This window comes from Canis aureus, chromosome 22 (genome assembly GCF_053574225.1).
Source record: "Canis aureus isolate CA01 chromosome 22, VMU_Caureus_v.1.0, whole genome shotgun sequence".
Classification (NCBI taxonomy): Eukaryota; Metazoa; Chordata; class Mammalia; order Carnivora; family Canidae; genus Canis; species Canis aureus.
Genome location: NC_135632.1, coordinates 45,051,927 through 45,064,842, shown reverse-complemented (window position 1 = coordinate 45,064,842; position 12,916 = coordinate 45,051,927). Strand labels below are relative to the sequence as shown.

The 12,916-nt window shown below is 43.5% G+C and overlaps 1 protein-coding gene across 3 annotated transcripts in view; it reads left to right on the top strand.

The window, feature by feature from the left end:
• ITGA9 (integrin subunit alpha 9) overlaps positions 1 to 12,916 on the top strand; it is a 353,430-nt gene that overhangs the window by 329,626 nt on the left and 10,888 nt on the right. For 2 of the 3 annotated variants that reach the window (XM_077865822.1, XM_077865824.1), the window contains exon 28: positions 1,439 to 5,996. The exons of the other annotated variant lie outside the window; for it this stretch is intronic. In XM_077865822.1, coding sequence (XP_077721948.1) covers positions 1,439 to 1,537 — 99 coding nt within the window. In that variant the 3' untranslated portion in view covers positions 1,538 to 5,996. Of the gene's footprint in view, positions 1 to 1,438; positions 5,997 to 12,916 lie in introns of those variants that run through there. 3 annotated transcript variants of the gene reach the window in all.

The window sequence follows — 12,916 nt, the reverse complement described above, 5'->3', positions numbered from 1 at the left end:
ACCTTCTGTGGGTGTGCTTTGGTGGCCTTAACAAAGGCTGTTTTCCAAAACATCCAGACCAAGCCCCTGTTCTACATTCCTTGCAGAAGGGAGAAGACGGTAGAGATTTAAGGAGAAGAAAAGTGTGTGTGCACACGGGAGGTGGAGCAGGGGTCTCAGAAAGTGGGGTTCTGGCACATACTAGAAGAAACTGCCAGAGCTGAAAACGCTAGGAACTCAGTGTCCACAAAACTGGACATGAGGGTTGAAGCTCAGAACACAAGATCCTTGCCAGTTGTTTGAAGAAAGCCTCTTCCCATTCACTCAGACTGCACCAAACACTTCATTGACTCTGCTCAAAGCAAATTCTCAGGATTCCCGTGGCAGTGTGGGTGGAGATGTTTCCTGGCAGCTGCCTTGACAGCTCTCATCTTCTGCTAGGCCAATCAGCCCCTTCTTGGGGGGAAAGAATCCTAATCATCAGAATGACTGTGGACGCTCAGTTCATGGTGAAGGAGCTGGAGAACATGGGCATGCTGCAGAAATTGCTGGTCGTGAGCATTTTTAAACATGGGAGTTACAAGCTCGCAACAGTACCACAAACCTGCAGTGCCACAGAGCTGCCAATAGCAGACCGAATGTGTGTGGCTGTTTGAATCCCCCCATTCGAGGCGACTGAAGTGGGGGTTTGAGCATGGGTAACTTCAGGAAACACCAATCGGAGCAGAGAAGTGAGACAGGAAAAAGAAGGAAGCCAATAAAGACGTGGTAAGACCAGTTGCAGGGGCATCTGGGTGGCTAGGTGAGCATCTGCTTTTGACTCGGGCCATGATCCCAGGGTGCTGGGATCGAGTCTCACATCAGGCTCCCCATGGGGAGCCTGCTTCTCCCTCTGCCTGTGTCTCGACCTCTCTCTGTGTGTCTCATGAATAAATGGGCACATTCCACTGGGAAGCTCTGGTAGGCCGTGCACCTGAGGGTTGTCACACCAGGGAGGGAGCTGGTGGAAACTACTCCTGCTGGTCAGGCTTAAGGGCAGAGGCACGACGGGATGTCTGACCTTAGAAACAGTGGCCACTAATGCCAGTGAGCAAAGGACAAGACATACAAGAAAGAGTGCAACATTTCCCAAACTTCTTTGACCATGAGTGAAACCTACTTTATTCCCAAATGCCTTTGAGTAACGCTCAGGAACTAGTGTTCCCCGGCACACCATTCAGGAAACGCTCCACTTAAAGCACTTAACAAGGAACAGTCAATCATAAGATAACCTGGAGGAAGTCCATGCATTTTGAAAGATTGCTCCACAATGATGCTTTTCCTACATCAATCTACTCTAGGGGATTTTCCAAGCCCTCCCAGCTCTGTGAGTAGAGGTTGTACCTCCTCCTCACCCAGGGAATCAGAACGACTGATTCTCCAACATTCTAACCTGGCTTCTCCTCTCTCTGCCTTTTAGATGGGCTTCTTTCGCCGAAGGTACAAAGAAATTATCGAGGCCGAGAAAAACCGGAAAGAGAACGAAGACAGTTGGGACTGGGTCCAGAAAAACCAGTGACCTGCCACGCCAGTCACGTGACCCGATGATTCGCCTGTATCTTGATCTTTGTATCTTCCATATTTGGAAGAAAGAATCTTCTCCAGATTTTTCGGAGGCCCCACTGATGCTGTTCTCTTCCTCATTTCACCAAGCCCAGGAGCCAACCTGAGGCAGCCACTCTGGCCAGGTCACATGACTACAGCCACCACCCATTTCCTTTTAGAGATGAACTCCGAACTTTGGAAAGCAAGCTACAGAGATGAGCAGTATTTATGGATGCAACGTGTGTGGTCAACCCTCAGGGGAAAACTGTTACCTAAAAGTATTTTTATAAATATAAGCCTTTTATACTGATTATGTCTTTATATTTGTATCGATGTTTTGTTATTTCTATTAAATAGTTATATAATTCACTCAAGCACTGATATCTGGCCTGAAAGCTTGGAAGTCCATGTGCATTCATACACATTTTAAAGGATAAAAATCTGATCGTACTTTGGAACTTGCTGTTAAAAGAGACTCGGAGATGAAATAATCTGAAGAAAGCTCATGCGATGAATCCACCAGGCTGGTAGTGCTGCATTATAAACCGTGGTGGTGGTGAGACCTTTAAGACAATTCACACCTTTATTGCCTGGAGTCAGGTTTGAAGCAATGTGCTAAAGAACTGTAAGTAGCTTTTCATATGTACCTTTCACTGGGAGATTTCCAATAGGAACTTGGATGGAAAAACCTGATCCTAGCACAAGTCTGCTCTGCATCACCTCTACAGCAGGCATCACACCCTCCTTCCACTTGGATTAATAGATAAGAACTTGGAGCAAGGCCATTTGGTCATCTGGTAAACCTCAGGATGGCGTCTCATCCCGGACATCATGCATTGGAGTCCACACACCACAAGGACTAAGCTGGTGCCCACCGAGCAAAGACTTGTGTCTGAATGCTGTGATGTGTTGCCTTTTCATTGACTTCAGAGGTCTCCACTTCCCCTACCATTCTTGCCGTCCCATCTAATGGTGACTGCAGATTCTTCCCAGAGATGACCATTCAACCTGTCTTTAGTTTTTAAAATAGTGTCTTAAGTGAGGTTCGCCCAAAACAGACTCTGATAGAAGGATTTACATGCAAGTGACTGATTAAGGGAGTGTCTGTGCCCCCGGAAAACTGCAATAGGGGTATGAGGGAAGCAGGACAGGGAAGGGGAGAAAGCCAGGTAAGGGTGCCATTTCAGAGGATATCCCGTGGAGGGTAGCTTCAGCCTTATCCTACCAGGGAGCTCTGGAGGGCAAGTTAAGTCTCAGAGTTCTCCCAACCTGAGGTGAGGGAGCTGAGCTTTTATATTCTTGCTCCCAAGGGAGGTGTAAACTTCTCACTCTCAGTTCCTGGAGGCAGAATGGCTCTGATAGCCCAGAGGAAGTCTTCTAAAGAGAGCTGGAAGTGCACCCCCAGCGCAGGGAGGCATCCAGAAATGTTGTGAAAGAAATGATGCACAGGGATCTAGGCATAACTGTGACCTCTGCCCCCTGCCCCACCCCCTGTGTGTGTGAATGCTGAGTTGGGGCCTTCCAGTCCCCCCATTTGATGGTGTTTATTATCAGATGCACTGCTGCCCAGTTTTGAGTGCAAAATGGTTTTCTAAAAGGGCAGTGACATGACGGCTAGAGTGTACTCAGCCCTGCGCCTGGCCCGTAGTGAACAGTCAGTGACTGGTAGCAGCTCTGGCTGCTGTCGCCACAGACCATCTGATGAGAGAAAAAAAACGTGGCAAAGAACAGGGTCTGACAAAGAGTCCTTACTGGCTTATTACAGCCCAGTGATGCCCCAGGTACTTACGGATGGCATCAAATGGACATGAAGCCAGAAATAAGATGAAAGATCTTTCTGGAAAGGCCTTGTTTGCTGGAAACTAACATGTTGGGGGTCTGTGAACATTGTTGCAAAGACAACTCCAGAGGAAAGGGATTTTTCTGTGCAGGTACTTGGCTAATACTTGCAAAGGCATTTAAAGTTGGGGCAGACTCATGAGGAGACCGGGCGGGCAGTTGTGAACCTGGCATAGAACAGAAGCATCTTTTTGTTTCTCATTATGCAGTTGACTCTGATGCAGGAAGACAATGTATGTATCATGTGTCCCCTCCTGGTGAATATGGGAATAGACAGCAAAGCCCAGAGGGTCAGTGGCATGAATGAGGCTGATCTTAGAATGAAGTCAGGGATGTTGCTTCTAACAGAGGGAGTCACAGAGGTGACTACTGAGCAGATGCAGGCAAAGAAACCAGTTCTAAGAGTTCTAAGAGTTCACCTGTGACTTCTATCAAGAGCAACAAAGGCAGTTTTGAGTGGGTCATAGTCACTCATTTCAAGGATACTTATGGGGGCCCTGTAGGCCAGGAGCTGTGCTAGGTGCTGCGGCGTCCCCCGAGAACACCACAGGCATGTTTTGCCTGAAGAGCCAGACCTCCCTTCAAGAAGAGTGTAGAGAGTGAAAGCCTTTATGAGACCCCATGTGTAGCTTTCCTTTGCTGGATTCTTGTTCACTGTGTCATGTTGTCCTTTAATAAACCATTTAAGATTCTTAGGTGGTAGGCCTGGGTCAGCTCCATCAGCGGCTTTGACCAAATGCATTTATAGCCACTAACCAGCTTCCCACAAGGGGTGCAGACACATTGGCAGTAGTGTCGAGGATGACGCACCCTGCTCCTGTGGGCAGTGTCACAGCCAGGATCTATTCGCCTCTGGTTGATTCTGAATGGTAGACCCACAGGAGTAGTCATATACTCAGGATCACTAAGATTCCATAAGACAGTTCTTTTTAAAAATTGTACTTGGCCTCACTGGAAGCAAACACTGGCAGCCACTCCAGGAGTCTCTCTGGAGCAGGATGGTGCCCCTGCGTGTCCAATGGTGCTGAGTAGTAGGTGGGGCAACAGGGAGCCATTTAACACAGTGAGAAAGAAGCCAAGCGTACTGTTAGCCCTCTCAACTGGGCATTTTACCAGCTCCACCCCAGCTCAGAAGCTCTCAAGAGGCTCTCAGGGGAAGCAGACAGGGTGAATGGCATCTGTGTTACTCCTCCAGAATATTCTTTTAAAAGTCCACAGTGCATTCCAGTTTCTAACCTTCCTGCTTATATGGGTTCACTGTGGAATCCTATCAGATATTCTCTTACACAGCTGCTTCAGCTTCAGTCTGCTTCAGCTTTTAATTATGGATTCAGTATGGCATTAACTGTCAGAAGTATTGAGACACTTTTTAAAAATGAAAGAAGGACCTTTGTGAAAACTTAGGAAGAGAATGCCTTCTGTTCAAAACTGATTTGCTTGTGCTTAATTGATACAGGACTCATGAGTTGGGGACATCCCCCAGAGTGAGTCCTAGACCTGTCGCCATGAAGAGGCTGTAAAGTTTAGGAGTAAGGAGATGCTAGAAAAAGGGAGTAGGTCTGCTGGCTTTCTGGTGACTCACAGGCACACATCTGGAATCAGCTCTTTGTGAAAATTCCATCCCCAGGAGTATTCCAAAGTTTGATAAATGTTGTAGAAAATCCAATAGAAAGTCCTCCGTCACCATATCAAGAGTAGCCTACAGTCTTTGAGCCAAGGACATGGGGATTAAAAACAAACAGAAACCCAGCAGGCCTCCCGAGAACATCTGGGACCTGTTTTCAATGCAGAAGTGTAATAGATCCCCCAAGTGATACCCGTGCTGTATGCTACCTGTTAGAACCCTAGCCGGGTCATTTTTTAAAGGTTATTCTACTACTTTTATTTTTGGAAAAGGTATTATGGCCAGGGGAATGCAGTAACACATAGGTCACAAAGGAAATGTGCATCTGGTGAAACCTACAGACAGCTGACTCAAACTTCTGGGAATTTAGAGGCACTGTAAAGGATGGTTATGCAGAGGAAATGGCCCTGTAGCAGAAGAAAAGGCAGAAAGTGAGTGTCACTTCAGAAATACTCCAATGTACAGGATGTGGTGTTCTACTGTCCTGCTGTATAGAGCAGCGGTGTACACAGTGGAGAATATTTTCTGAAATGAATGGCTAAAGGAAGGATACAGAGCCAGTAGGGCCAAGATGAATCTTCTAGAATGTCTTCCAATTTTCAGCACATTGTGAGGGATAATGAACAAATTTCCCATGTGGTGCAATGCTTTATAGCACAATGATCTAGATTTCAGACTTTGTTAAGGTTTTTAAAAAAAATTCTAATGTGCACAGTGTGATGGGCAGAGTGAGTTTAAAAGCTTTAAGAGTGATTAATTGCATGGCAGACACCCACGCTAACTTCACTTCCAGAACTTGACTGATGCATCCACGTACATTTCTGCTGAGGACTTTTGGTGGGAGGGGTCACCCCTTACAAAGTCACATGTATTAAAGTCTATGCAGTCACTTCTAATTCACTTGCACTATTTGGGAAATGCAGGTTTACAAAAATACACGTTTGGAATAAAAAAAAATGGCTGCAAATGATTCAGGAGTTTGGTCTATAATTTCTTTGGTGATTGAAGAACTTGAACCTTTTTAGGATGTTGAAGATGGAGTTTGAATGCAGTACTTCATGAGCATTGACGAGCATATGCAGGTCTATCTAGTCGTGCATGAGCAACCCCCTCAATGTGGCTGAACTGTCCACTGTCCTTGGCCTACATCCCATAGCCACCACCTTCTCAGTGCATCACTTACCTGCCCAGAGCCACACCCAGGACCTTGATATTTTTTTTAAGATTTTATTTATTTATTCAGAGACACAGAGAGAGAGAGAGGGGCAGAGGCAGAGACAGAGGCAGAGGGAGAAGCAGGCTCCATGCAGGGAGCCCGACATGGGACTTGATCCCAGGACCTCGGGTCACGCCCTGAGCCGAAGGCAGACGCTCAGCTGCTGAGGCCCCAGGTGTCCCCGGGACCTTGATATTAAGATAAAAGTGCCCAAATTAAATGAGGTGGATTCCTTGTTATGAGTAGACTGCTTCCACGTGTTCCCACCAGTCACCAAGCATTTTCTGAGAAGTGTTTTGGTAGCATCCTTAGACGTTTAGTCGTGTTCTCTTAGAGTTGTCATCTCTGTCTAGTTATGTCCCTGTTCTTTTCTCAAATGTTGTTCATTTGTGTGTTTTTCTCTTTTTCCCCTGGATGAGACCAACAAAGATCTATCTACTTTACTAGTCTTTCTCAAGAATAAGCCTTTGGCTGTACCAAGCAGATCTACTGGTATTTTATTCCTATTTCATTGCTTACTGCCTTTATACTTGTTAAAATTTACTGCCCTATAATGAAAATTCATGCACAAGCACCACAGAGTGTAGAAGGTGGATGAAAAGATACACACCAAGGGATTAAAAATGGTTGCCTTTAGGTAGATGGGATTGTCAGTGTGTTTTGGCTTTGTTTGTTGTTTTGTTTTTACTTATCTGAATTTAGTTTGCTACAGTAAGCAGGCATTTCTTTTGTAACAATGAAGCGTATGCAAATTATTTCTTCAATAAAACTACACCTGGCACAGTGTGCATTGCTTAGGAAAGAGATCCCAATTTGCAAGTCTAGAAAGAGAAGAGATTTGTGTGCAGCAAAAAGCATTGATGAGCCTGACTCTGAGGGCACTGGTCCAGTGAGTAATTTCAAGCTTTTTCATTCCGGATGCTTCCTGGCTTAACAAGACCTGCCACCATCTAATTAAGTACATTTCTCTAAGGTTGCCTAACCTGTTTCCTTAAGCCAGGAAAATGCCTGGACAACCTCAAAAGAATCAAAAGATACAAAATTAAGAGGAAGAAAAATCGCCAATTAGTCATGTCAGCCCTCCCCCCCTTCAATCAAGAGTTTTTCAATCCACCAGATTACATCTGGTCCTTAAAGTGTCTGTTCATCAGGTTACTGTGCTTAGTAACAGAATTAATGTAAGTGCTCACTTAGAGCTCTGCCTGCATTATCAAACCAACTGGCAGCCATCCATCAGCAAAGCGCCTGACCCTGAGATCACATCTATTCATTCTATGTACACATCCAACTGAAGTGGATATAAGAGGGTATCGCCAGCTCTGTGCCAAGACCTGAAACTGTGCCATCTGGGCTTGCTGCCAGGCCTCTGCTATGCCTCAAAGTTTAGTCAAGATCATTTTGCACTGTATTTGATATGATTGTTCTATAATTGAAAAAGATCCTAAAAATCAAAACAAATCTCAACAAAAGTATAACCCTTTGAAGACACCAAATAGATGAAAAAGCAGGGAGAGGGAGCGCATTTTAAAAAGTATTTCCAAGAAACTTTTTCTAAGAAATGACAGATCAAGAAAAATGAAATTCCCTCCAAATCAACATCCGTTCAGAACCACCTTATCAGTTAAGAGAATACTCGGCTCCATATCATAGGAAAAAAATCCAAAATAACAATGGTTTAAACCTGATAGAAGTGTGTTCCTCTCTCACACAAAAGACGACCAGGTCTGGATCATCACAGTCTCATATAGTAGATTCATGAATTATCAGGAGATCAGCTCCTATCTTTCTAGACATGTGGTTTTCATTCTTAAAGTTGTTTCATGGTTCCGGATGGCTACCAGGGTACCAGCCATCATGGCAACCTTCCAAGCCAACAGTAGAGGAGGAGGATAAGATGGCACATGCCTCCTCCCTTTTAATTAGCCTTCCCAGAAGCCCCATAGAACACGAACCAGAAATGAGTCATCAAAATGCACCCACTCACAAAGGAACATGGGGAGTGTATTATTAAGGAATAAGAGGAGTGTACATAACTTTTTTTAGATTTTTTAAATTTTTATTTATTTATGAGACACACACAGAGAGAGAGAGAGAGAGAGGCAGAGACACAGGCAGAGAGAGAAGCAGGCTCCCTGCCAAGAGCCCATTGGGGGACTGGTTCCCAGGACCCTGGGATCACACCCTGAGCTGAAGGCAAACACTTAACTGCTGAGGCACCCAGGTGCCCCTCATATTCTTTCTTTTGCAGTATAATTAACATACAGAGTTATATTAGTCTCAAGCATACAGCATAGTGTTCCAACGATTCTATACGTTACTCAATTCTCATCACAGTCTAAGTGTAGGCACCATCTGCCAGCAATGTTATTTCAATTTTATTGACAGTATTTCTTATGCTGAACTTTTTATTTCTCAGATTTCTTTACTTTGTAACTGGAAGTTTGTACCTCTTAATTCCTTTTATCTGTTTCACCCATTCCCCCCTCCACCTCCCTTCTGGCAACCACCAGTTTGCTCCCTGTATTTAAGAGTCTGTTTTTTGTCCTTTTGTTCTATTTTTAGATTCCACAGGTAAGTGAAATCACATAGTATTTGTCTTTTTCTGTCTGATTTATATCACCCAGTATGATACCCTCTAGGTCCACCCATGTTGTTACAAATGGCAAAATCACAATCTCTCATTCTTTTTTATGGCTGATATTCTATTATATACACACACACACACATATATATGTCTATATATGGTATATATGTGGTATATGTATGTATGTATGTTATATATGTTATATATGACATATATGTTATAAAGAAGACGTGGTATGTATGTGTATATATATATATATACGTATATACCACATCTTCTTTATAATTCATCAATGGATGAACCCTTGAGTTGCTTCCCTATCTTTGCTATTGTAAATAATTCTGCAATAAACATACTGCACATATATCTTTCAAGTTCGTGTTTTCGTACTAGATCATAGAGTAATTCTATTTTTAAGTTTTTTTAAGATTTTACTTCCTTATTCATAAGAGACATAGAAGAAGAGGCAGAGACATAAGCAGAGAGAGAACCAGGCTTCCTGTGGGGAGTCTGATGTGGGACTCAGTCCCAGAACCCCGGGATCATGATCTGAGCCAAAGGCAGAGGCTCAACCACTGAGCCACCCTGGTGCCCCTATTTTTAATCTTTTAAAGAGAGGTGGGGGAAGGGACAAAGGAAGAGAGAGAGAGAATCTTAAGCAGGCTCCACGCCCAGCAAGGAGCCCGACATGCTCAATCTCACAACCCTGAGATCATGACCTGAGCAGAAATCAAGAATTGGGTGCTTAACTAACTAAGCCCCTCTATTCTTAATTTTTTGAGAAAACTCCATACTGTTTTCCCCAGCAGTTGTACCAATTTGCATTCCCACCAACTGTACATGAGGGTTCACACTCAATGGTGAACAACTCAGATCTCTCTGTTCCCTCCTTAGTCCCTGCAAGATTAGCCCCTTAGTCTGGGGACTTGCAACATGAGAATCACAACATACACTGCACACTCCAGCTATTGTGAATGATATAGCTTCCTCGAGGGATCCTATATTTTCAGGACAGGAATCTCTAAGACACTATATATCCATCACTGAAACATTTAGAAACTCCTTCCACAGCAGAAATATAGACTGTTTTCCAGGCTTTTCTGAGAAATGATGACCATCCATAGACTCTCCATGTAAGACTTCCCCAGGCTAGTTGTGATATCAAATGTCTATCATGTTCACATGCCGTGTCCAAACTGGCTGACAGATGACGTGTGAGGTGTACAGTACAGGGGCTTGTTTGACAAGATGAGCTATTGATTTAGGCAGATCATGGGCCAACACCCAACAGGAGAGAAGAGGTACAGAGGGCCATCCCCGCCAGGGCCCAGAGACAAGTGACTGGCAGAAGAGAGCCCTGGTTATTGGTGAGGCAACCCCCACCCCCTAACCATGTGCCAGAACCTGGTCTAAGGGGCCTTAGAAAATAAGCTCACCCAGGATCCCCAGGCCAGATGGATACAGGGAATCATGCAGCTGCATATAATCATGACCATGGCTGAAGAGGGGATTCAAGAACGTTTGGTTGAATGATTCTGGCCAAAGTATAGATACTTGGGTATGTGTCATTATGGTTCTGTCTATGCTTTCATTAACAGCAAGGTCTGGCACATATCAGTTACATCTAGAATCTAAATCTTGGAATTGTCATCTATTCTGGAGATCATTTGTTATGGAAATTTTTTCTTCAGCATCCCCAAAATTACATTCTTCCAGCTTCTGTCAAACATTCCATTTGATAGAGCATTCATGTGATTTCCACCCGCACCTCCCCTCAGTGGTCAGCATTACCTGAACTTTGGGAGCCCCCTCTGTTTCCCCAGCCCTCCCCAACCTTTTGTCCCCAAGCATCCCTTTTTTAAAAAATGTGATAAAATATATATAATCTATAATTTACCATCTTAATCATTTGTAACGGTATAGTCAGTGGCATTAAGTACATCCATTTTGTTACACAACCATCACCACAATCCATCCCCATAGCTGGTTTTCATTATATGAAACCAAAACTCTGTCCCTATAAAGCAGGTCCTGTTCTCCTCTCATCCCGACCCCTAGCAGCCGCCCTTCTACTTCCTGTCTCTATGATTTTGACTATTTTAAGTACCTCATATAAGTGGGATCATACAATATTTGTCTTTTTCTGACTGACTTATTTCACTCAGCATAATGTCCTCCAGGTGCATCCACATTGAAGCATATTGCAGAGTTTTCTTTCTTTTTAAAGCTAAATAACATCCCATTGCCTGTATATTCCACATTTTGCTTCTCCATTCGCTAGTCAGCAGAGCACTTGGTTTGCTTCCACCTTTTGGTTGTTGTGAATAATGCTGCAATGAAGATGAGTGTACAAATATCTCTTCAAGACCCTGCTTGCAATTCTTTTGGGAACCTACTCAGAAACGAAATTGTTAGATGACATGGTTAATTCTATTTTTTTTATTTTATTTATTTATGATAGTCACAGAGAGAGAGAGAGGCAGAGACACAGGCAGAGGGAGAAGCAGGCTCCATGCACCGGGAGCCCGACGTGGGATTCGATCCCGGGTCTCCAGGATCACGCCCCGGGCCAAAGGCAGGCGCCAAACCGCTGCGCCACCCAGGGATCCCCTATTTTTCATTATTTGAAGAACCACCACACTATTTTCCATAGTGCCTGGACCACTTATACTCCTAGCCATGCACAGGGGGTCCCATGTGTCCACTTCCTCACCAACACTTGTTTTCTGGGCTTTGGGTTTTTTTGTTTGTTTGTTTGTTTTTGATAGTAACCATTCTAATGGGTGTGAGATGATATCTCATTGTAGGTTTAACTTACATTTTCCTAACAATTTGTAATGTTGAGTATCTTTTCATGTGCCTTTTGGCCACTTGTACATCTTCTGTGGAGAAATGTCTACTCAAGCCTTCTGCCCATTTTTGAATTGAGTTGTTTTTTGTGTTGCTGTTGCTGCTGAGTTTTAGGAGGACTTTATATATTGCGGGTATAAAAGCCATATCAGATATAAGATTTGCAAATATTTTCTCCCATTCTGTGGGAGAATTACTCTGTGAATAGTACCTCTTGACACATAAAATCTTTACACTCTTATGGAGTCCAATTTGTCTATTTTTTCTTTTGTTAACTGTGCCTTTGGTGTCATGTTCAAGAAATCATTGCCAAATTTACTGTTGGGAAGCTTCTATCCTATGTTTTCTTCTAAGAGTCTTTTTTGCTTTAGGTCTCACTTTGAAGTCCATCCTCCATTTTGAGTTGATTTTTTGTATGTGGTGTGAGGTAAGGGTCCAGTGTCATTCTTTGCATGTGGATATCAAGTTGTCCCAGTACCACTTGTTGAAAAAAACTGTCTTTTTCCCCATTGAATGGTCTTGGCATCCTCCTCAAAAGTCATTTGATCATATGTGTGAGCGTTCATTCCTGGGTCTCCATTCTATTCCACCAGTCTATTTGTCTATTCTTCCACTGTCTCACCAACCCTCCCCACCATATGTCCTAAGCCTCCTTTTAAAAAAAGTCAATTTTGTCTCCATGACAGCACTTGAAGCATATGAGAAAGAGCTGCTATATAACCTACAAAATTTCTCTTTCCCGCATCAAGAAACCTCCAGTTCCTAAAACTATTTTTATGACAGTTTCCACATCCTGCACCATCTCTGACATAAAGAGGAAAATAACTGTCACCCTATAATGAAGCTACTCAACTTTCCCTCCTTCCTGTGATTTGCCAGTCTAGAACTACATTCAATAACAAGGATCTTTATCCGTGTTTCGTTGGCAGCTTTGACATCCTGTTGACTTATAATAAGGTTGTGGATAATTCCTAGGTATTTTTTAATCCACTGCTACAAAAGAAAAAAAGAAGTATCTTCCCCATGCCATTTATCTTAATTCTGGGAAATATTTCAGGAAAGTGCAAACATGATTATAACAAATGCCTGGGAACCTACCACCACTTTGTCATATTTGCTTCAATTATTTTGTTGGGCCATCGGCTTTTTTTTTTTTAACTTTTGGGGGAAATAATTATAGACTCACAGGCAACTGAAAAATAGTATAAAAAAGTTCCATGGACCTTTCACCCAGGTTTCC